This window comes from Indicator indicator, chromosome 9 (assembly GCF_027791375.1).
Source record: "Indicator indicator isolate 239-I01 chromosome 9, UM_Iind_1.1, whole genome shotgun sequence".
NCBI lineage: Eukaryota > Metazoa > Chordata > Aves > Piciformes > Indicatoridae > Indicator > Indicator indicator.
Genome location: NC_072018.1, coordinates 37,176,458 through 37,200,889, shown reverse-complemented (window position 1 = coordinate 37,200,889; position 24,432 = coordinate 37,176,458). Strand labels below are relative to the sequence as shown.

General features: G+C 50.8%; 2 protein-coding genes across 6 annotated transcripts in view; one reads left to right on the top strand and one right to left on the bottom strand.

Annotated features, from left to right (window-relative positions):
* The window catches only part of KIDINS220 (kinase D interacting substrate 220), a 61,844-nt gene extending 54,305 nt beyond the window's left edge, over positions 1-7,539 (top strand). For 3 of the 5 annotated variants that reach the window (XM_054383352.1, XM_054383350.1, XM_054383349.1), the window contains 4 exons: positions 2,920-3,060; positions 3,901-3,999; positions 4,640-4,888; positions 6,009-7,539. In XM_054383352.1, coding sequence (XP_054239327.1) covers positions 2,920-3,060; positions 3,901-3,999; positions 4,640-4,888; positions 6,009-7,280 — 1,761 coding nt within the window. In that variant the 3' untranslated portion in view covers positions 7,281-7,539. Of the gene's footprint in view, positions 1-671; positions 714-2,919; positions 3,061-3,900; positions 4,000-4,639; positions 4,889-6,008 lie in introns of all 5 variants that reach the window. The other 2 variants (XM_054383348.1, XM_054383351.1) reach the window with 2 other exon arrangements.
* Positions 7,540-23,013: 15,474 nt separating this feature from the next.
* Positions 23,014-23,811, bottom strand: ID2 (inhibitor of DNA binding 2). The gene is made up of 2 exons (XM_054383610.1): positions 23,422-23,811; positions 23,014-23,161 (listed from the first exon to the last, which is right to left on the bottom strand). Exons 1-2 carry the CDS (start codon positions 23,767-23,769, stop codon positions 23,105-23,107), a joined length of 405 nt encoding a protein of 134 aa, XP_054239585.1. The 5' UTR covers positions 23,770-23,811; the 3' UTR covers positions 23,014-23,104.
* Between the last annotated feature and the right edge of the window lie 621 nt (positions 23,812-24,432).

Here is a 24,432-nt window from a genome sequence, read left to right as displayed (position 1 = left end):
GTTTGAATATTAGTCCTTAAAGAAAACACCTTCTCAGTCCTGGGGGGAGGGAGGTGGTTTGCTTTTTTGGGTGGTGTGTGCTTGGATGTTTGGACAAAGAGTGTCAAGGTTACTTGTGATACATTGGTGCCATCATCTGATCTTGAAAGGGCAGGAGGATGGTTCAAAGCAGGATTTTCCCACCAGAAACTTGATGTAAAGCTTTCATAGAATGGTTTGGGTTGGACAGGACCTTAATGATTTTCTGAAAGATGATGATCATGGTTGGACTTGATGGTATTAAAAGGTCTTTTCCAATCTGAATGATTCTGTGATGCTATCATTATGTCATTCTGTGATCCAGTCCCAATCCCCTGCCATGGGCAGGGACACCTCCCACCAGCCCAGGTTGCTCAAGGCCACATCCACGCTGTCCTTGAACACCTCCGGGGAGGAGACATCCACAGCCTCCCTGGGCAGCCTGCAGAGGGTCACTTTTTACAAGCACAAGGTGGAGCTGTCTGCTCACAGGAATTGTATACTGAATGTGTAATCTGACAAGGTTGGTGATGGAAATGTCCCTTCTGTGCCCTACCCTGGTGCCCTCAGAGCTTGTCATCTGTGTGTTCCACCTCTCTGACATTGCTCTCAGCTGTTGTTTCTTCTCACTCTCTCTGGTCCTGCTCTCCCAGCTGTGTAAGCCTGGCTTAGCCAGACAGGTACAGCCACTCTCTGTTAATTCTCATCCACCTCTTCCAGCCTCATCCCAGCAGCTCTCACCCTGCTGCTTCCTGCTGGGCTGGCTGTAAGCTAATGCTGATGACTGGCCTTGAGGTTTGTTTTGACAAAGCTGCTTTTAGCTCTTGCATGGAAAAGGCTTTTTTTCCCCTTTCCTTCTCTCCAGGCTAATATTCTTTAAAGCTTCTCTAACAACCTCACTAAGGCTGAGAACTGTGGCAGTTTGAGCAGAGTTGGACTTTCCTTCCATGCTGACAGTACCCCTGCAGCTATCTTACATCCCTTCTCCCTTTGTAAAGAGTGATTTGGATGAATGTGCCTCTCTCCTTTCAAACACTTCACACTTGAACAGAAATAGTCTAAATATTTGAGTGCTTTTCCTCTTTCCTTTTTTTTTAATACAGAAAGGAGAGTTTTAATCTCTCTCTTAACGCATGCAGAAAGAATGACTTGTTCTGGATTGTTACCAAAATATTTTGATCTGCAGGAGAGCTGTTAAATAAGAAGTGTTTCAAACTTGGATGTTTAGCTGTGTGAGAGATGATGTGTTTAAGACTTTGGGAACAAAGACAATTGCTTGCACACATTGCTTGGGGGTCACTTACCTTAGTTGATCTGGGCTGGGACAGTTCCTTTTCTTTTCATTGATAAGCTTTCTTGCCACAAAAATGGATGAAGCTGTGAATTGTCTTTGTTCATTTTCTTTACTGGTGGAGTATCTAACTTGGGCAGTGTTGTGTTGCTGGGGGAATAATAGACAAAAACTGTTCTGGAGAAGAGCTCTGGGATGGTTAAAGAGGACATCTAGAGCTGTACATAAGGCTGTGTGATAAGGAGTTGATGGGAAAGCTTCTGCCTCCCATCTTCAGTAGTTTGCTCATAGAACCATAAAATGGCTCAGCCTGGAAGGGACCTCAGAGCTCCTCTGCTCCAACCTCCCCACCATGCCCAGGGACACCTCTCAGCTAGACTCAGCTGCTCAAGGCCTCATCCAGCCTGGCCTTCAACACCTCCAGGCAGGAGGCAGCCACAGCCTCCCTGGGCAGCCTGTGCCAGAGTCTCACCACCCTGGGACTGAAGAACTTCTTCCTCAGCTCCACTCTAACCCTGCTCTGCCTCAGCTTCAAACCATTCCCCCTTGGCCTGTCTCAGACACCCTCAGCAAAAGTCTCTCTGCAGCCTTCCTGCAGGATGCCTTCAGGTCCTGGCAGGCAGCTCTGAGGTGCCCCTGGAGCCTTCTCCTCTGCAGGGCTGCACACCCCCAGCTCCCTCAGCCTGTGCTCACAGCAGAGCTGCTCCAGCCCTTGGCTCATCTTTGTGGCCTCCTCTGGACTCTCTCCAGCAGCTCTGTGTCCTTCTTCTGCTGCGGACACCAGAGCTGGAGGCAGGATTGGAGGTGAGGTCTGAGCAGAGCAGAGCCAAGGGGCAGAATCCCCTCTCTTGCCCTCCCTTGGTGGTATCTTAAATCCTTAATATGATAAAGATCTTCCCTGTGCTAAAAATCCAACCAGATGAAGACCTAAATTTCCTCCTTCAGATGGCTAATTTGATAACTAATCAGGCATTGTGGGCACCTAATTAGGGAGACATTGAAGAAATTGCAAAGTGTCTCATCTAGGAGGAATCCTTCTGGTATGTGGGAAGGCAGTGGCAGAGCTGCTCTGTGTCTGTGTGCCATAGTACCCAGCCCCTGGGCTGACCTGGCAGAAATGGAGCTGAAGGAACCTCTGGAACACAGACAGATGTTGCTAAAAACTACCCAACAAAGCCAAGTAATTGAGGAGTTACCTTTTAGGTCATCTTAGATCCTAACCCAGCAGTTTTTGAGACAGAAAAGCCTAGCTGGTATCTGCTGATCAAATCAGAGGGAAGCCCTGAGCAGAGGCATTGGAAATGGATTATTCCTTAATTAACATTTCTGATTTTTCTGGTTGGTTTGTGTTTGTGTTTTTTAATAACCTTCTTGAAGAGGGTGATTTTCTTCCATAGGCAGGACTCAAGGTACTGTGGAGTGTTTTCTTACCTGTAATAAATGCTTCCCACTACATAGATACTCTGATAGTAAACATTGCCTGTGCCTTCCTGTCCTTAGCTCTTGATGTAGCTGCCCACAGCTTGGTTTGTCTTAGTCTGTGCTGTGGAGTTCTGGCTGTGCTGAGGGGTTCAACAAAGCTCAGGTCTGCATTTTCTCACTCCTTACAGGGAGCAGGCACAGGATCCACTGCAGGAGCATCCCAGGTGTCTCTCAGCAGCATGAGTGTGGAAGCTGTGTGTGAGAAGCTGAAGCAGATTGATGGGCTGGAGCAGAGCATGCTGCCTCAGTACTCTGCTACCATAAGAAAGGTACCATCTGAGTCCCAGTCATGGCTTTGCTGCCTAAACACTCACAGATTGCATTGGCTTGGAAAGGACCCTCAAAGGTCAGCTTATCCACCCCCCCTGCAGGCAGCAGGGACACCTCCAACCACATCAGGCTGCCCAGGGACACATACAGTCTGATCTTGAATGAATCCAGGGGTAGGGCCTCAACCACAGCCCTGGGCAGCCTGTGCTAGTGTTCCACCACCCTCACGGTAAAGAATTTCCTCCTGATGTCCAGCCTAACTCTGCCCTGCTCCAGTTCCAAACCCTTGCCCCTCATCCTTTCCCCACAGCCCCTTCTGCACAGTCTCTCCCCAACCTGCCTGGAGGTCCCCTTCAGATATTGAAATGCAGCTCTAAGGTCTCCCCAGAGCCTTCTCCAGGCTGAACAACCCCAACTCTCTCAGCCTGGCCCCATAGCAGAGGTTCTCCAGCCCTCTGAGCATCTTGGTGGCCTCCTCTGGACCCTCTCCATGAGGTCCATGTCTTTCCTGTGTTGAGGGCCCCACAGCTGGGCACAGCCCTGCAGGTGAGGTCTGAGCAGAGCAGAGCAGAGGGACAGGATCTCCTCTGTACAGCTCTGGCCATGCTGCTTTGGATGCAGCCCAGGCTGCCCTTGGCCTTCTGTGCTGCCAGTGCCCATTGCTGGCTCCTATGTCAGGTGTTTGTTATACAGGATTGGACTGAAGAGGGATGTTGTTGGGAAGTGTCCTCATCAATATATCCAAATATGTTCAGTTCTCATTGCCTTTTTTCAGCCAGTTACTGCCAGCCCAGGAGTCAGACATTTGTCACTTACATTGTTGGGTTCTGTTCTTTCAGGCAAACATCAATGGTCGAGTCTTGGCTCAGTGCAACACTGATGAGCTGAAAAAGGAGATGAACATGAATTTTGGTGACTGGCACCTCTTCAGGAGCATGGTAAGAGTTTAGGATTCAAGTCAGCATAAATCAAAGGTCTTTGTGTGATTATGAACTTTATCTTTTTTTCTTTCCTGTTGCCTTCTTGTTATCAGCATCTTTAAGATTCACAAAGCTGGTTGGGTTGGAAGGGACCTTAAAGATCATCCACTTCCAACCCCTGCCATGAGCAGGGACATCTCTCACTAGCCCAGGTTGCTCAAGGCCTCATCCAGCCTGGCCTTCAACATCCCCAGGCAGGAGGCAGCCACAGCCTCCCTGGGCAGCCTGTGCCAGAGTCTCACCACCCTGGGACTGAAGAACTTCTTCCTCAGCTCCACTCTAATCCTGCTCTGCCTCAGCTGCAAACCATTCCCCCTTGGCCTGTCTCAGACACCCTCAGGAAAAGTCTCTCTGCAGCCTTCCTGCAGGATCCCTTCAGGTCCTGGCAGGCAGCTCTAAGGTGCCCCTGGAGCCTTCTGCTCTGCAGGCTGCACACCCCCAGCTCCCTCAGCCTGTGCTCACAGCAGAGCTGCTCCAGCCCTTGGCTCATCTTTGTCATTCCCTCCCAACCCAAACCATGCTGTGAATCTATGAACTGCTGCTGACAGTTACATGTATGTGATAATTCCATAACATGCTCTCATTTCTGTGTCTGGAGGTGCTTGAAATGAGAAGCTCAGAGAGCCAGGCTGCTCAGGAGGATCCTCGTGGCACAGCTGAGCACGGCCCCAGTGCCATCCCGCACGGCGAGCTTGCTCGGCGGCCTGGCCACGGCACAGAGCTGCCTCACACGGAGCTCACAGGACTTGCTGGCCAAGCTCCGTACACACTCAACTTCAGCTTTGAAGAACTCAACACAATCGGTCTTGATGAAGCTCCTCCACGCCACAGCAACTTAAGCTGGCAGGTGTGTAACAGAGAAATGTTCTCTACTTGCTCAGCTGTGTGCTGAAAGGCTTCTTCCCTTCTTGGATACAGGGAGGTCAAGCGGGAGGTCTGCTGAGACACAGTACTTCAGTTCTCAGGCTTGGCTTATCATAGAAGCATAGAATGGTTTGGGTTGGAAGGGACCTCCAAGGCTCAGCCAGTCCAACCCCCTGCTGTCAGCAAGGACATCCTCCACTAGATCAGGTTGCTCAGAGCCTTCTCCAGCCTCACCTTGAATATCTCCAAGGATGGGGCCTCAGCTACCTCCCTGGGCAACTTCTTGTAGTGTTCCAGCAACCTCCTGGTGCAGAACTTGTTTCTCACATCTAATCTCAATCTGCTCTGCTCTCATTTCAAACCATTGCCCTTGGTCTTGTCCCTGCAGGCCTTTGGGAACAGTCCCTCTGCAGGTCCCAGTGGCCTGGGTAGCCTGTTCCAATCCCTGACCACTCTTGCAGCAAAGAAATTTTTCCTTGTCTCCACCCTAAACCTCCCCTGGCACCATTTCGGGCCGTTTCCTCTTGTCTCATCACCTGATGGTAGTGAGAAGAGACTTGCAATGCCTGAGGATGTTTGACAGAGAACTGATTTTCCTGACAGCAGCTGGAATTTTGCCAAGATGTGTTGGACTGGATGACCTTTGGAGGTCCCTTCCAACCCAGACCATTCTATGATTCTATGGAGCAAGCAGTCTGTTGAGCAAGGACTTTGAGAGATGCTCAGCATTCAGATGACATCTTGCTGCTTTGCCAGGAGAAGCTGCCCAGAAGTGTCTTACAAAGCCCATCCTGACACAAATCCAATGGTTGGAATCATACTCTCAGAAGAGTTAGCCTCAAGTGCCCTGGATCAAATGCTGCTGTTGTGGACACCTTCCATTATGGGGCCCAGCAATAAGAATCTGGTGTGAGTTTAGTGAGTGTTTGATTGCCTCTGTGGTTATAGCCAAGGATATTTTAATTGCAGCTTTAACAGCGTCACTTCCACCACAGAAAAATCATTGAAGCTCAGATTTGATGCTTTGAGTTACTGAATTTAAAAGTTAAGTATAAATAGTTCCTTTAACTGTTCTCTCTCTCTTTTCTTTCTCTTTTGTCCAGTCCCAGACTCGTAGAACTCCAAGCCTCTCAAGCCTGAACTCCCAAGATTCCAGCATTGAAATATCCAAGCTGACTGACAAGGTGCAGGCAGAGTACAGAGATGCGTACAGGGAGTACATTGCTCAGATGTCCCAGCTGGAAGGCGGTGCCAATTCTACTACAGTCAGTGGTAGGTCCTCCCCTCATAGCTCCAGTGCTTTCTACATGGGGCAGAGCACCTCAGGGGGCTCCTTGCATTCCAGTGCAGAGCAGGAGAAAGGGAAGGATGGTGAGCAGAAGCAGGATGATGGAAGGAAGTCCTTCCTGCTGAAGAGGAATGATGTTGCTGATTACAGTACCTCAGGGGTTTCTACCAGCGATGCATCTCCTTTGGATCCTATTACTGAGGAGGATGAAAAATCTGATCAGTCTGGTGCCAAGCTTCTGCCAGGAAAGAAGTCCTCTGACAGGACCAGCATTTTCCAGGCTGCAGATCTGAAGCTGAAGGGAGTCTCTCTGCGCTACCAGAAGCTTCCAAGCGATGAGGATGAGTCAGGAACTGAGGAATCTGATAATACTCCGCTTCTGAAGGAAGGGAAGGATAAGAAAACAGAGAGCAAACCAGAGAAGCAGCCCAAGTCTCCAGAGCACGGATCTGAACCCATCAGAACCTTCATCAAAGCAAAGGAGTATTTGACAGATGCCCTTCTGGATAAAAAGGATTCCTCTGACTCCGGAGTGAGATCCAACGAAAGTTCTCCGAATCATTCCCTCCACAATGAAGGAGCAGACGACTCACAGCTGGAGAAGGCCAATCTCATAGAGCTTGAGGATGACAGCCACAGTGCAAAGAGAGGGATTCCACACAGCCTCAGTGGCCTGCAGGACCCAGCTGTGGTCCGCATGTCCATCTGCTCCGAAGACAAGAAGAGTCCCTCGGAGAGCAGCCTGCTAGCAAGCAGCCCCGAGGAGAGCTGGCCAGCTTGCCAGAAGGGCTACAACCTGAACAGAACCCCCAGCACTGTGACCTTGAACAACAACAGTGCTCCATCCACCCGGGATAACCAGCCCTTTGAGGAGCTCCAGGCTACCAGAGAGCCCCCTCAGATCCTCCTGCACCCTGGCTCGGGCTCCAACCCCTCGGTGGTTCAGAATGAGAACCTGAAGAGTGTGGCCCAGAGGCGCGGGCAGCGTGCCGCTTACAGCAGGCTGCCCAAGGATGCAGCTGAGCTCCACACAGTCATGGCCTCAGAAGGGGCTGGCTTCGGGGAGGAGAGGGAGAGCATCCTCTGAGGGGCAGCCAGGGCATGCCCAGGAGTTGCAGCTTGCTTGCAGGTCTTTGTCAGTGTGTGGTTGAGCTAAGCTCTGTAGTTGAAGCTTGAAGTGTGGTCCTAGGAGGCGTAGAGAATTTCCAGCCCTTGTCTTAGAAGCAAATCATTTGTCCACTTCAGACCTTCCCCCCAGCTATCAGCAGTGCTCCTCAGCGTGGAGAGGGAGGCCTTTGCTAAGGCACTGCAGTGGTGTGGTGAGGGACAGAAGGTAGAGAAGTGCAGCATGGTTTAAATACTATAATGATGTGATTGCCCTTCGCTGTTGGGATGGCTGTGACTTATCCCTTCCAAACGTTCCAGCTAAGGCCTCGTGTCCTTGCCAGGAAAGGTGAGGCCTTGCATCTTTGCCATGTGGTGGGAGAGATGCCAGAAGGTGAAATATCACAACCTGTGACCCCTTAATCCTTGCATTAAGGAGTGGCTTCAGGTGTGCAACATACATGCCATATGTTGAGACCCCAGTGCTCAGGTCCCTGCTTGGCTCTAGCTGTGCTTTTAACTTTCTGTGTGTTCAGTAATTGCTGGTGGCTTCATGAGCTTCAAGTGGTGCTAGGGTTTGTAAGGAGCATTGTCTTGCTGTGTTGTTGGGGTTGGCAGTCAGTGAGGAGGCAGTGCCTTGGCAAGGCTTTGGTGGAGCCATTAGCTATTAGAGGTCTCTGCTTTTCCACTCACTGCTCCAAGTAGAGCTACATTGAGATATTGTAAGGGATGGAGTAGGGCCTTTAGGGAGTGCCTGTTGCTCTGTGTATGTGATCTTGCCTTGTTTATCCTTTGGTTCTGGAAGGAGCAGTGAACTGTTTGTGGCTGTACAGATGACACTTGCTGGGGTCTCAGCAGGGCTGTGTGCCAGCTGCTTCATTTCTCAAGTGCAGTGTTGGAAGGGGTTTCTGTCATCCAAGTACCTGAATGTTGTCGTAGCAAATTCTTGTGCTGTCCAGTGAAATCTGCATGGTTTTGGGGAGAGATTGATCAAACTAGACTCTGGTAGTGCAAAGAGAATAAAAAATAAATCAACAATTTGGGTTTGTGTCCAAATTTCTGTTTCTTGTGGTGGGTCTTTTTCTTCTCTTGATAGCAATGTCCCATCCATGTTGTTTTGGTTCAAGTGCTTCACTGAGCTGAGGAGCAAGAGAGCATCAAACCAGTCTGGCTGTTGCCACAACACTAAAGCAGCACCAAGCAGGAAAAGAGGCACTCAGTGGAAGTGCCAAGCAGATGTTCCTAAAGGAAGTGCCACCTCCTGCCAGCCCCAGGCAGTGATCCTGCTGCCTGTGGCAGCTCTCCTGTGCTGCTGGCTCTGGGCAGCTCCTCGTGCATCTCCAACCAGATGTCTCCAGCAGGACCTTGTGGCCACAGCCTTTATCAACCAAATCAAAGGGCTGCTTTTCCCTGCCAGGTTCAGCAAGAATACTGCCTTCATCCAGGCTTGGTTTGCACTCCCTGTCTGCTTCCTGAGCACTGGGAACATGCTGGGTGGCTTTGTAGATTCTGCTATGTTGGTGCATTAATTGATTGAACTCAAACTTGACTCCTCAGGGGGTTGCAGAAGTGCTGGGAGTTGTGTGTGCATACTTCTAGCTGTGAGAAAGATTGATCAGGTTTGAACTGGTAGTCAAAGCAAGGAACCTCCAAAACAAACGAAGGAACCTCCAAAGCACTGTGTAGCTTAATGAGATTTTGCTGGATTTGGGGGAACAATGTTTTTGGTTCAGGTTCTTCCTTTTAAAAAACAAAACCCAACCAAACAAAACACAAAACAACCAAAAAAATCCCAGGCAAAAAAAATACTCACCCCACCCCAACCACCAAACCCCAACCCAACCACCAAACCCTGAGATGTTTATGTGCATTGTTTGGTAAGAGAGGACAAGAAGTGAATCCTTCTTCATTTAGCGTTGATGAAAGATACCAATTCCTTCAACTCATTTTTCTGTTTCAAATCCTCAGTTCAAACAATTGAAATTTATCTTTTCAAATGTTTTTAACTTTTTACATGGTTTTAAGATCCTTTTCTTCCTCAGATCTTTATCCCTCAAGCTTTCCCAACATACCAATTGGGATGAAATAGGGAGCTGAGTGGAGAACTTGGCAGTGTTTGTCTTGTGTCCACTAATCCCAGCAGTGAGGAAGAGAGTTACAAGCAGAGAGTCTGTGTAAGATTGTAGAGGGCTCACTGGGTGAGTAGATCTCTTTGGGTGAGTAGATCTCTTTGGGTGAGTAGATCTCTTTGCGTGAGTAATCTGTGTCCCATATTGGATGTGGGGGTCTAAAATCATTTCAGTTCCCAGTGAGGTCCTGTTGCTGGCAGTGACTGTGGGCTGTGCTCCCAGACCTTGGGAAGCAAGCAGCAGCTTCTGCCCTGAGTTTCAGCAGTGGTTTTGAGAACAGAATGGATACCAAAATAAAAACAGCTTCACAGACTGCATCAGGTTGGAAGGGACCCTTCAAAGTCATCTTGTCCAACCCCCCTGCACTCAGCAGCTAGATCAGGCTGTCCAGGGCCACATCAAGTCTGATCTTGAATGTCTACAGGGATGGAGTCTCAACCACCTTCCTGGGCAGCCTGTGCCAGTGTCTCACTACCCTCACTCTGCAGAACTTTCTCCTGATGTCCAACCTAAATCTGTTCTGCTCCAGTTTCAAACCATTGCCTCTCATCCTATCCCCACAGCCCCTTCTGAGCAGTCCCAGAGCTGCTGCAGGCAGTGGAACATCTCCCTGTGAGGCCAGGCTGAGGGAGCTGGGGCTTGGAGCTTGGAGCAGAGGAGCCTGAGGGCTGCCCTCATTTCTGGGGATAAAGATGTGCAGGGCTGGAGCCAGGCTCTGCTCAGGGATGTCCAAGGACAGCACAAGGGGCACTGGGGGAAAGCTGGAGCAGAGGAGGTGCCACAGGAACAGAAGGGAAACCTTTGTCCCTGTGAGGCTGCTGGAGCCCTGGAGGAGGCTACCCAGAGAGGTTGTGAAGTCTCCTTCCATGGAGAGCTTCCAACCCCACCTGGATGTGTTCTGTGTGCCCTGCCCTGGGTGACTCTGCTCTGGCAGGGGGGTTGGACTCAATGATCGCTGGAGGGTCCTTCCAACCCCTAAAATTCTGTGATTGTGTTAGACAGAAGTGGTCCTAATGCTGAGCCCTGGGAACACCTCCTGTGGCCACCAGCTGCATTTAACTCAGCTCCATTGGCCATCACTCTTTGGGCCCTGCCATGCAGGCAGTGTTGATCCAGCAGTGTGTGTGCTCATCCCACCCAACCCCAGCTCCCCATGCAGAGAATGACAGCCCAGCAAGAATTCCAAATCCATTGCAGTTTCCTAGCTGGAACTTGGGTTTTCCCTTCCCTCTCCCACAGTTGCCATGGCTGCAAGCTTGCTTAGTTTGTTGCCCAGCTCTTGGTTCAGAAGCCATAAACCATTTCCAGTGTTGAAATATAGAATGCTAGCTCTGTGACTTGTGGGAAGGATGGAACCCGTGGAGAGTGGAAAAGAAGAGGACAGAACAATAAGACAACTGCAAACTTCTTCCTGCTGTTCACCACTTCCATAATTCTGGTAATGAGGATTTATGGGTCCAGGCTAATTTGGGATGGCTGAAAGCTAAAGGGACTTGAAACCAGAGGAGTGTGGGCAGCAGGGCAGGAGAGGGGATTCTGTCCCTTCTCCTCCCCAGCAGCAGAAGGACACAGAGCTGCTGGAGAGAGTCCAGAGGAGGCCACAAAGATGAGCCAAGGGCTGGAGCAGCTCTGCTGTGAGCACAGGCTGAGGGAGCTGGAGTTGTGCAGCCTGGAGAGGAGAAGGCTCCAGGGGCACCTTAGAGCTGCCTGCCAGGACCTGAAGGGATCCTGCAGGAAGGCTGCAGAGAGACTTTTGCTGAGGGTGTCTTGGACAGGCCAAGGGGGAATGGTTTGAAGCTGAGGCAGAGCAGGGTTAGAGTGGAGCTGAGGAAGAAGTTCTTCAGTCCCAGGGTGGTGAGAGTCTGGCACAGGCTGCCCAGGGAGGCTGTGGCTGCCTCCTGCCTGGGGCTGTTGAAGGCCAGGCTGGATGAGGCCTTGAACAGCTGAGTCTAGCTGAGAGGTGTCCCTAGGCATGGGTTGGAGCTGGATGATCTGGAAGGTCTCTTCTGTGAATTGTGTCCTGGAGCCTTGTGCTCATGGCAGCTTAGCACAGCTCCTGGCACTGCCATGGTTCATCTCTCTTGTGGTGAAACAGAAGACTCCAGGCAGAGGAGGTTTTCTTCTTTCATTGAGCATTTCTATTTTCATTTGCTGCTCTGACTCCTCTGATGCATTTAGAATGTAAGTGAAGTTTGGTTTTATAAATATATTTGTCCTGTCTTCCAGAAGGCCTCCAGCTCCAGGGTTTCAGCAGTGTTTTCTCAGTCAGAAGTGATTGCAGATCCTCCACAAGGCTGCTGATAGTCACAACACCAAATGTTTGGCCCTTCAGAAGTGGTGCTGTTATGTTTTTTTTACCCTGAGCATGTTTTGCTAAGATAGTGACACAGGATCAGTGCTGCTGGCCACTTGCCTTCTTTTCCTTTACCATATCTTAGGGTTGCCTTCTTCTGTAGTGGGAGGAAGAACAAAAAAAACCCTTGGAGGAAATAAAAAAAAATCCCTTGGAGTATTTTGGAGAAGCCTGGGCTTTGGGAAGAACAGACCCAAGCAAGCAGGTGAGAGGTTGTGTGAAGCTTTGTGTAACAGAAGGTTTGTGTCTGAGATCTGTTGCTTTCAGAGGTGGGATCCTGGCCCCTTGGTGTGCAGACTCTTAGTGTGGCCACCACACAGCACAGTGGAGAGGAGGTTTTGATGTTCCAAGACCTCTTTCCCAGCACTGATGCCACAGAAGTAACTGCACTGCTGAAGTAATGCCTGAAAGGGGCCTCCAGGAAAGCCAGGAAGGGACTTGTGACAAGGGCTGGGAGTGACAGGGCAAGGGACAATGGCTTTGAGTTGGGAGAGGGGAGACAGAGACTGGAGATGAGGAAGAAATTATTTCCAGTGAGGGTGGGGAGAGACTGGCAAGGTTGCCCAGGGAGGCTGTGGCTGCCTCCTCCCTGGAGGTGTTCAAGGCCAGGCTGGATGAGGCCTTGAGCAACCTGTGCTGGTGGGAGGTGTCCCTGCCCATGGCAGGGGGGTGGAACCAGATGAGCTTTAAGGTCCCTTCTAACTGAAGCCATTCTGTGATTCCATGAAGTACAATTCAGATCTTTTAAGACCAAACCTTTGTGCCTTCCTCTGCAGCTAGAAAGTTCCCTGCCCAACTTGTGCCACTGCAGCTTGAGCAGAGCAGTGACCATTCCAGGGCAAGTTTGTTTGGTAGGGTCTATCAGGTGGTGAACATGGAGGGAAGGCTTTGCTGCAGCCGGGTAGAGCCAAAATACTCTGCTGAGACATTGCTCTGCTCCTGGTGAGCAGAGCTGGAATACTGTATCCAGTTCTGGGCTCCCCAGTTCAAGAAAGACAAGGATCTGCTGGAGAGAGTCCAATGGAGGCTACAAGGATGATGGAGGGACTCAAGTATCTCTGTGATGAGGAAAAGCTGAGAGTCCTGGGGCTGGTTAGGCTGGAGAAGAGAAGGCTGAGAGGGGATCTGAGCAATGTCTGTAAATATCTGAGGGGTGGGGGGCAAGAGGAAGGGGCAGGCTCTTTGTGGTGATGCTCAGTGATACAAGGAACAAGGGGCACAAGCTAGACTCCAGCAGGTTCCACCTCAGCATGAGGAGATTTGGTGTGAGGCTGCTGGAGGCCTGGAGCAGGCTGCCCAGAGAGGTTGTGGAGTCTCCTTCTCTGGAGACTTCAAGCCCTGGGTGCCCTGCCCTGGGTGTCCCTGCTCTGGCAGGGCGTTGGTCCCTTCCAACCCCTGCTATCATTCTGTGATTTTGTGACACAACTATGGGGCCTGAGGAGAGCTCAGGGCTTTTTTCTAGCAGGGAGGCTGGGGGTTGATCTCTTCTCCCATGTCACAAGTGACAGAGGGAGAGGAAGTGGCCTCAGGTTGCACCAGGGGAGGTTTAGGTTGGAGATGAATCTCTGAGTGATGTCTGCAAGTGAAGCAGAGTCTCTGCTGGTATTGAGGACAAGGTGTTTGGGAAGAGGAAGGGAGCAGAGGACTGACACTGGTGCTTTCTGACAGTTTTCTTTGTGTCCAGGATCTCTCCTGAAAGAAAACAAAAGCAACAAAGTCTGAATGGTTTTGTGTGTCCCTGGAACCCAGAAATAAAGAATGCAGGCATTAAATGCTGGCTGTGGGGAACAGTAAAAGGGAAATGTAATTTCTGTGATGCTTTGCTGCCTTTCCTCACTAATTAAACTGTAGAGAAGCAATCAGCAGAGATTTAACTTTTTGGTGGTTTTAATATTTCTTTCTTCTGACAAAAATAAAAACCAAAAAGTGATGGTTTGTGCTTGGCTAAAGGCAAGAGAGATCCTTGAAGCTCTTCTCCCCAGCACACCACCTCCACATCTTTCTGCATTCCTCACAGTACTTCTGAGTGGCCTCCTTTTGGACACCAGAAAATCCCTCACAGAAGAGACCCTCCAAGGTCATCTTGTCCAACCCCCTGCAGTCAGCAGGGACACCTCTCCAGCTAGATCAGGCTGCCCAGGGCCTCCTCAAGCTTGACCTTCAGTGTGTAGTGAGGAGCCCAAACCTAAACAGTATTTGAGGAGTGGCCTCACCAGTGCTGAGCACAGGGATGGAAATCCCTGCCGTGCTCCTGCTGCCCACACCATTGCTGATCCAGGCCAGGCTGCTGGTGCCCTTCTTGGCCACCTGGGCACACCTTGGCTCATCTCCAGCTGGCTGTCAGTGAACATGCCCAGGTCCTTTTCCACCACACAACTTCCCAGCCACTCTGCCCCAAGCCTGGAGAGTTGTATGGGGTAGGTGTGTCCCAAGTGCAATATTTTTCCACCTCCATTTCCCCCTTCCCCCCCTCAACACCAACTTAAATTTCTTCAGCTGGCTGTTGACCAGCACCCCCAGGTCTTTTCTGAGCAGGCAACTTTCCAGCCACTCTGCCCCAAGCCTGGAGCCTTCCTGGGGTTGTTGTGCCCCAAGTGCAGCACCCAGCACTTGGCCTTGTTGAATCTCATCCCTTTGGCCTCAGCTCCTGGATCCAACCTGGCCAGGGCCCTCTGCAGAGCCTTGCAGCAGACCAGCACTGCCAGCCAGCTCAGTGCCATCTGCAGGCTCACTGAGGGAGCCTCACTCCCCTCACCCAGGCCATTGATAAAGACATTAAAGAGAACTGACCCTGACCCCAGCACTGAGCCCTGGGGGACACTACTGGTGTCCAGCCCCCACCTGGATTGAACTCCGCTGCCCACCACTCTCTGGGCCTGGCTACCAGGCAGGTGTTCACCCAGGGAAGAACAGAGCAGAGAAGCCCTGGGGAGCAGCCAGCTCCTCCAGGAGGATGCTGCTCTCCCTTGATTTGCAGACTCCAGAGGCAGCCTTTGGTGTTCAGGTATTTTTCCCTCTGGAAGATAAAAAGCAGTCTTGATGTCCTCATTTCCTGGAGCAGCCAGCTCCCCAGGCCAGCAGCCTATTTAACCTCAGGACATATTTACACCTTTGGAATATAAAGGAGGGTTTAGAGGTTTTGTTGTTCCTGGATGCCTTCTGGTCTTAATTTTCAACATCATCTTTTTCAGTAGCTCCTTTCAAGGTGTGATGAGGAACCATGAATAATTTCCTCTGTTTTCACCATCTGTGCTACCTTCTGCCTCTCTTCCATCTGATGACAGACTAGCTCAGCTTCATCAGGTCTTTTTATATGCTAATATCAACCAGAGGCTTTAATTTTGTAGTCCATGGCTACAGTGTTTAATAATTATCTCTTCTTTTTGGTACCACAGTCCTCAGATCAACTCTCAGGCCTCTCTGTACAGTCATTTCTTGAAGCACCTGGTAGGTTCCTTGCTTTGCTGGGACCCACAGCACTCATTTCTCTGCATCTACAGTGGCAGAAAGTAGAGTGGTGATTCATAGCAGGTTTGCTGGGGAAGGCACTTGTGCTTCACATTGAGGGGTGCAGGCCCCCTTCTGCTATTTCCAGCACAGGAAGGGGGTTGCTGTTTTATCTTGCCCTTGAAAATGGTTGGAGTTGCAGAGGAAAAAAAGAAACAAATTGTTTTGGTTTTGGACTCATTGTTTTCAGCCAAGAGCCCACAGTGATGGTAGCTCAGCTGAGAGAGACCAGGACTCCACAGCTGGATCCTAAACCCATGTCAGCCCAGTTTGCTCAGGTCTGTAAGCTATTTGATGGTTCTTCAGCTCCTCTTTTTTGCTTTAAGGGCCAGCACACCAAAACCCCCAAGGTCACCTGTGTTTAAATAGCCCCTGGAGTTCATGGGAGGGAAGGGCAGGGAAGAAACCTCTCTGAGTTTTCCTTTGTCGGGATTCATTTCAGGCTGGGAAGGGCTGGATAGGGCAACTGGACAATCATCCTCCTACTAGGATCTCCTTTCTGGGCTTGCTTGCTGCGGCCCTGGGCAGCCTGATCTAGTTGGAGGTGTCCCTGCTGACTGCAGGGGGATTGGCACAAGGTGACCTTTGAAGGTCCCCTCCAACCTGGTGCAATCTGTGACTCTGTGGTTCAGTAACACCTGGAAAAGGAACCTTAGGACTTTCTTTTTGTTGTTCATTTTTGTTGCTTGGTTTGTGGTTTGGTTTTGGTGGGTTTTTTTAATATCTCTATCAGTACCTATCTGGAGGTCTAGCTGTCAGCTGTTTAACCCCAGGACATATTTCTAGAGGCTGAGAATTCCCTGCCTGGTAGCCAGACTCCAGCTGCTCATCCAAAAAGATGTCTCTCTCCACCACAAGGCCACACCAAAGCACTTCCCAGAGAGATGCTCTTTGGCTTCTTTGAGGCCAGCACCAGGGGCTTACCAGTGAGTAGATGGTTTTCTTCTCTCCAAATAGCTTACAAAAGTGAGCTCTGCTGAGGAGTTGTGTACCCTTGAGAAATGAATGATTAGTACAGAAAGGGAGCTGTGGAGATCAGAAGCAGGAGGCTCTAACACTTAGTCCTGTCTAGCACACCAACGACTTTTTGTCCAGGTAGTAATTTTGAACGCATTTTTTCCTCTGTCAGTGACTGGCTCCAGCCAATCTGGCCTGGCTCTGCTAACTGAAGCTAAGGATCCAGGCAAAATGATCACAGAATGGTTTGGGTTGGGATGGACCTTAAAGCTCATCCAGTTCCAACCCCCTGCCATGGGCAGGGACACCTTCCACCAGCTGCTCAAGGCCTCATCCAGCCTGGCCTTGAACACCTCCAGGGAGGAGGCATCCACAGCCTCCCTGGGCAGCCTGTGCCAGAGTCTCCCCACTCTCACTTAAAGATCCTCTCCAACCAAACCCATTCTGTGATTCTATGAATTTCAACCTGTGAAACTGAAAACTGCATCTCAGGAGAACCTGTCGCTGCTGGTTCTGATGAACTACTTTCATTGGCAGCTGCTATTGACAATTAGATTGACAGAGATTAGAATTAATTAGGCTGATAGAGGAACTGAGATGCCAGAACTTTTGGGGGTGGTGTCAGTCCTTTCCTCTCTGTCATTTACTGAACTCTGTTTGTGGTCTCTGTTATTTTCCATATAACAATAGTCGTAGAATCCTAGAATGGGTCAGGGTGGAAGAGACCTCAGAAGAGTGTGACCAGGTGGTTCTCCTGCCCCTTTACTCTGCCCTGGTGAGCCCACACCTGGAGTATTGTGTGCAGTTCTGAGCTCCCCAGTTCAAGAGGGACAGGGATCTGCTGGAGAGAGTATTGTGGAGGACCACAAAGCTGCTGAAGGGCCTGGAGCAGCTCTGTGAGGAGGGAAGGTTGAGAGCCTTGGGGCTATTCAGTCTGGAGAAAAGCAGCCTAAGGGGGATCTGATCAAAAGCTAAAGGGTGGGGGGCAAGAAGCAGGGGCCAGACTCTGTTCATTGGTGTCCTGTGGCAGGACAAGGGGCAATGGACACAAACTGGAACCCAGGAGGTTCCACCTCAGTATGAGGAGAAACTTCTTTGGTGTGAGGCTGCTGGAGTCCTGAAGCAGGCTGCCCAGAGAAATTGTGGAGTCTCCTTCTCTGGAGTGCTTCCAGCCCCACCTGGCTGTGTTCCTATGTGCCCTGCCCTGGGTGACCCTGCTCTGGCAGGGGGTTGGACTGGATGATCTCTGGAGGTCTCTTCCAACCTCTATCATTCTCCGATTCTATGATCTGGAATGAGAGGACCTATCCAGATCTGAAGTCCTTACACTGACTGCAGGATCTGCCCAGAGACAGTGTCCTCACCCCTGCCATTAAATACCCCCAAGTGGCACCATGCCTGCAGCCAGCACTTGTATGTCAGCCCAGGGTAATCCTGCTTAGAACCAAGAGCTGGAGCCAGCTCTTGATTTTTACTGCTTGGTGGCAAATCTTCAGAAGTTCTCAGAGAGCTCTTTTGACCTTTGCTTTTAAACAGAGCTGTGTACATCTGCTGAACTTCATTGGGAAAAGACCACATTCCTTTGGTCCTTAGCAGGTGGCACTGGAGCACAGGCACCGAGAGCAAAGGTGCTGGGGTTCTGCTGCAATCCCTCCCTGTGTGGTGTGCAGTGCCTGGTGGAATCCCAGCCTGTGGTGGCTAGAAGGGCAGCAAGGCTGGGGAGGGGTCTGGAGCACAGCCGTGTGAGGAGAGGCTGAGGGAGCTTGGGGGTGTTTAGCCTGGAGAAGAGGAGGCTAAGGGCAGACCTTATTGCCATCTACAACTACCTGAAGGGAGGTTGTAGCCAGGTGGGGGTTGGTCTCTTCTCCCAGGCAGCCAGCACCAGAACAACAGGACACAGCCTCAGGCTGTGCAGGGGGAAGTTTAGGCTTGGTGTTAGAAAGATCTTCACAGAGAGAGAGATTGGAATGGGCTGCCCGGGGAGGGGGTGGGATCAGCATCCCTGGAGGTGTTTAAGAAGAGCCTGGATGAGGCACTTGGTGCCATGGTCTGGTTGATTAGTTAGGGTTGGGTGATCAGTTGGTGATCTCGGAGGTCTCTTGCAGCCTAGTTGATTCTGTGACTCTGTGATTCCTGCAGGCCGGCGCTGGGGTCGCTGCCGTCGGCTTGGCTGTGGGTGAGCAGCCTGGTGCCTGCCTTCTGCCAGAGGGTGGCAGTGGCTCTCCATGCACCCGCTGCAGAGCAGCCAGCTCGGGGGGACCTGGCCTTCAGCTTCCCGCTCCTGGTTTTGCCCAAATACTGGCACTTTAGGTGGCTTGGGAATATTTTGGGTGCAGAGGGCACAAGGGTGTTCCTCCAGGGGAGAGCAAACAATACCCAGCTCTCTGCTCTCTGCCTTTCCCTTGCTGGGGACTGGAAGGACTCTGCTACCCACAGCCCGTTTGTGCCTGGTGATAGCTGTCAGCAGCAATGCTTTAGCACACAAAGATGTCCCCTGAGAGACTCCCAGCACACGTCCATGTGGTGCTCAGGGCACTACACAAGCAAAGCCAGGTTGGGAAACCTCTCTTCTGAGTCATCTTCACAGATTGCATCGGGTTGGAAGGGACCTTCAAAGGTCATCTTGTCCAACCCCCCTGCAGGGACACCTCCAGCTAGAGCAGGCTGCGTAGGGCCACATCAAAGTCTGACCTTGAATGAATGATCATTCTCTTGCTGGATCCCTTATGGGGGGGGGGGGGGGGGTTGTTCCCTGTGGGAAGGTGTCTGTAGGTGCATTTGGAACTTTCCTGCATGGCTTGCTGGGATTTTTGCAGTGTTTTAAAGTGATTACTGCCCAAAGTGTTTTGCTGTCACTTAGCTGAGGGTGATTGTGGGGCTACTGTGTCCAGCTGGTCAGTTAACAGTGGTGTGATCAGCATCCCTGGAGGTGTTTAAGAAGAGCCTGGATGAGGCACTTAGTGCCATGGTCTGGTTGATTAGTTAGGGTTGGGTGATCGGTTGGACTTGGTGATCTTGGATGTCTCTTCTGACCTCGTTGATTCTGTGATTCTGTAACAGGGCTGTGGGCAATTGCCCTGGGCAGAGATAGAGCCAAGGGGGCAGGGAAGGTGGTGACAATCTCCCAGGATTTGCTAGTGTGTTCTGGAGACTCTGCAATGCTACAGAATAAAGAACTCTACAGCTGTAAGGAAACTCCAAGAATCAGGGCATGGTGTAATGGCCATGGTGGTCTTAGGCTGAAGGTTGGACTCAGTAATCTTAGAGATTTTCCAGCTGAAACAAGTCCATGAATTGACATTGAAGCTTTGGACACTCAGCTTTGACCTTGCTGGTTGTCTTTGTGCCACAAAAACCTTAGCAGCTAAACCAGAAAGTGGCTGTAAGTGGAGCACCTCTGCAAGCCCTCCTGAGCAGAGGAGTGAATTAATGCTGCAGGAGAAGATTGTTGCCTGTCTTCATTTCCATTTTTAAAAGCCTGTTTGTTTGTTTGTTTTCCTGCTCAGCTCCCCCACGCCTTGTAAATTGTGAATTTCTCTCTTGGCTTCTGCAAGATAAGGAAATGGGGCTGGTTCCACAAGTGTCTTAATCATCCTGCAGCTTAAAAATATCACAGAGCAAACCCTCAATGCCTAATGGGGTTGAGCTTCGAGTAATTACCATGACCTGAGAGCTGCAGCTCTGTAGCTCCTGCAGCTACAGCTGATGCTGGCCGTGGGCTCACCTGACAGTAAGCAAGGGGCTGAAAGATCAGGGGCAAGGGCAGGACTTGGGTGGTGATTCGATTGTTGCTGGGTTTGGAAGCATGGAGATCTCAATACTGCCATTGAAACCTGAATCCGCTCTTGGGGATTAGGTTAAAACACGCAGGGAAAGGAGGATTTGGAGGACTGGTTTGTGGGGAGGGAACACTTCCCTGCTGGGCTGCCAGGGTTAAACGTTCAGTGCAGGAATCCCCGGGTGAGGGGACAGTGGCTTGGTCTGGCCACAGGAGGCACAGCCGCCGTGTGCGGCACCCGGAGCTCGCCTTAATCTGCCGGGCAGGGTGAGCAGCAGCGGATCAGCTCTGCCCCGTGTGCCTCTCCCCCACTTCCCTTCCCTGCCCGGACCAGCTTTTGCTAACCCTTGTATCCTGCTGGCACCGATCCTCCGAGAGAGCGCTCGTGCATTAAGAGATCAGGGCTGGCTTTCTCCCAGCCTACGTGGATGGCTTTGGTGTCAAGGGCAAGGCAAGGCAGCTGGTGCCTCACCCCTGCCCGTGTGCCGGTGAAAGTGGCCTGGCCCAGGTGAGGCTGCTCTTGCCTTTCATTGCGGCCCCGGAGTAGGGGAACCGTGACCGCGCTGCTCCCCGGGGCTGCAGCCAGCACAGCCAGCGCTGCACTTCCCTTTGGAGCTCCTGGGTCTCTCTAATTCAAAGCTGGGGCTCGAAACTTCCCATTTCAGGCCCGTTTGTGAGCGAGCCTTAATTAGAACATCATCTGATGGGGCACAGTTCCCCTAGCTGCTGTCTTATGACCTGGGCTGAGGGACATTGCTGCATCGCTCCTGAGGGCAAGAGCAAGAAGAAATCAACCGGGCCTGGCTTTCAGGAACTGAGGGTCTGACTTCAAACTTAATTTAATGCTGATGGAGACAAGAGCCCCTCCAGGAGCAGCCAAAGCTTAATCAGGAACACAACAGCACTTACAAACTCAGTTCTCGGTATCTTACTCATACGGAGGAGCTGCTGCAACCAATTAAAAACCCAATTTCATTGAAAATACGCCAAGGGAGCATGAGAACTCCAGTGTGGAAAGGCAACAGTCACTCCATCATCCCAGCTCCCTCGTTAACGCATCACCAGCTCGCACATTCACAGCTCGCTCCGGAGAAACCGAGTAGCTGGGGGGGGGGGGGGGGGGGGAGGAGGAACTACTAATAACCACCCACAACCCTTAATTCTAAACACAAATTAACAGATCCGGGCTGTTACTCTGGAGAACTGAATCATCCTGAGGGGAGGGAGGGGGAAAAAGAAAAAAACACAACAAAAAGGCAGAACTCCATGGGAATGGCTCAGGATTAACTGCTTTTGTATGTTCCCCAAACACTTGGTCAATAGCATCTCCTCGAATATAAATTCCTTTCCCAGGCAGAAAGTTTTAAAAGCTAAAGGACAATTTAGCAGATAAATAACCATTAGGAAGATAAATAACCATTTTCCAAGTTACAAGGGTTATTTATTCACTTCAGCTTCATTTTATTCTGGATATCCTGTACAGATTTTGGTTTTTTTTTTTTTTTTTTTTTTAAACTTGGTAAAATCGTAACAGAATGGCTAAAAAAAAAAAAAAAAGCAAAACCCACAACACAACATAAATAAAAGCCAGCAAACAGTTGGTCCCCCAAAAAATAAAAGCAAGCAATCAGTTCAATAAACACACTTGGATTTATTATTTTTTTTGTATAAAAAGGGTTAAAGTTTACAACTAAACTTTTATAAAAAGTTTAGCACGATTTAAAGTACATCATTACACTTTTTTGTGTGTGCAGAAACCTGCCATTTCTGCCACTATACAAGAAAAAACAAAAACTCTAATGAAAGAGTTCACCAGGTTTTCACTCATATATATATTTATATATAAATATATACACAGCCTTCAGCTCTTAGGGTTTGGGTCAAAAAAGGTAACATTTCTGACCACCGATTTCTCCCAGGAAAACTGAATACTGGATTCCTTCTTGGTACTCACGCTCCACCTTTGGAAAAAAAAGGCAAAGTCTGCTTGGAAAAAAAAAGGGCAACTCCTTGTGAGATTTTTTTTTTTTTGTTGTTGTGTGTCGCTCCCCACGTTGGGAATAGTATATAAAGGAAGCCTTCCATCTAGGGAAAGGGTATTCAAGAGTCTCTTCATAAATAACTAAGGTTCAGTCCAAGTTGAAGAATGAGGGGTGGTGGGAATAAAGATCTTGATTTTTTCTCTTCTTCTTAATTTTTAAAGAGTCCTTTTAGTTAACGTGGATTTGTTTTTGTGTTTTTTCCCCCCTCTCTCCTCCAGGTACAGCTGAAAAATAAGTTCAGCACCTCAAAAAAAAAAAAAAGAAATCCTGGAGACGTTTTCTTGTGCAAAAAAAAAAAGAAAAAGAAAAAGAAAAAGGAAAAAAAATCTCAGTGGAACACCTGCAAGAGATTGAAAAGAGGCGGATTTAGGAGAATGCTAACAGGGCAGAGATCCGGACAGACTGGCGCCAGGGAGGAAGCCACAGTTTGAACATTTAACCAAACACTCAGAGATTGGGCAAACCCTGGCGTCCAGATGCAATACATGCAAGGCTCGCTCTCTTCTCTCACACACGGCTCTTCAAGAGCACAAATTGAACATTTAAATAACACACACTCAAGGCAAAAAAAATAAGGAGAAAGGGGCAGGAGGAAAGGATTCTCAGCCCAAATCTTGATTTAAATCTCGAACTGCAATGCTGAGAGGCGCCAGTCTGCCTCTCTCACTGCAATTATTTGATTAAAAGCAGTCCCTTCTTGAACTGATAGCGCAGACAATCCCACATCACACAACCGCAGGAATTGTGCCAAGATTCCCAACTTAGTCACTTTGGCCCAGGAAGTGAAGACTTGAAGAGGAGATAAGGATGGGGCTTGCATTAAGCAGCGGGTAGTGTCAGAGCAGCTTAATGAGCAGATAGCGACAGAATACACCCTGACTGCGAGGCAGGCTAATTCCTCACCGATTACAAAGCCAGCTCCTATCCGACTCTCAGGACGGATTTTCAGCCATGGCCAAGCACATCTCTCGTTCCCTAAACAGGCATTTTTTTTTTAACCTGAAGTCTGAAAAATAAAGAGCATCGCACTCACCGTTTGTTTCAGCCACAAAGTGCTTTGCTGTCGCTTGACATGAGCTCTGAGGGAAACTCGGACGCCTGCGAGAAGGAAAACACCACAAAGGTAAGGGGGAGGCGGTCGAGAACTCGGGGAAGCAGGAGAAAACCCTCCCGGCTCGTCCGGGGCTTCAGCCAGGGCTCGCCTGCCCGCGGCTCCCAGTGGCGGTGCCACCTCCAGCCGTCCCCTCGGTGACCACCGCGCTCGGCTCGGGGGGCGTTGCTAACGCCGACCTGCACGGCCCGATCTAGGTCAGCAGGGAGCCAGGGAGAGGGGGGTGTGCTCGGCGGAAGGCGTTTACCTGTAGCGAGAGGATGCTGATGTCTGTGTTTAGGGTGGTCAGAGGAGTTCTGGAGGAAGGGTTCTGCCCAGGTCTCTGGTGGTGAAGGCTGACGATGGTCGGGTGCGAGTCCAGGGCGATCTGCAGGTCCAAGATGTAGTCAATAACGTGCTGGAGGATTTCCATCTTGCTGACTTTCTTGTTCTGCGGGATGCTGGGCACCAGCTCCTTCAGCTTGGAGTAGCAATCGTTCATGTTGTACAGCAGGCTCATAGGGTCATCCACGGGCGTTTTGCTCCGGGAGATGCCCAGGTTGTGCTCCGAGAGACCGTTTTTCCTGACGGACCGCACCGGGCTGAAAGCTTTCATGCTGAAAGGCGGACGGGAGAAAGCCGGGTTCCAAAGACCAGACAGATGGGGCTAAGGGGAAGCCTACCAGGCGCTGCGGCTGCCCTACCGCTCTGCGCGCTGCTGCAGCTCGCACTGAGGTGCGGAGCCTCGCCGCCTCCCTTTATGGCGCCGCCGCCGAGCCCAGCCCGCGCTCGCTGCCATTCGCTGCCGCCCGCACGTCAATCACCCCGCGGCGCCCTCACTGGTGGGGTGGTGGGCGCGGGGGCTGCGCGGGCCTTCCGCCCGCCGAGCCAATCCTGTCAGGGGGGCGGGGCCACGCCGCACAGCTGAGGGCAGTAAATAGTGCGCGGCCCACTGGCGCCCGGCCCGCCACAAAGGCGTGGGCACCCGGCGCCACTGGCAGCCTGCCCTCCCTTCTTTTTTCTCCCCTCTTTCTTTTCCCTTCCTTCTTGTTCCCTTCCTTCCCCTCCCTTTTCTCCCCGCAAGCTGTTCCCTCACCCTGTCCCCATCGATGAGCCCAGGCAGCAGCTGTGAGGGCTGGCGGTGCCCGAGCGAGGGATGCAGATCGTGAGACAGGCAACTGGTAGGGGCTCAGGTATCCCGGAGAATTAGGGCACGGAGGGGCTTTGGCGTCTACCTGTGTGGGATCAGCAGCAGAGCGCTGCTGGCTGCAGATGTCAG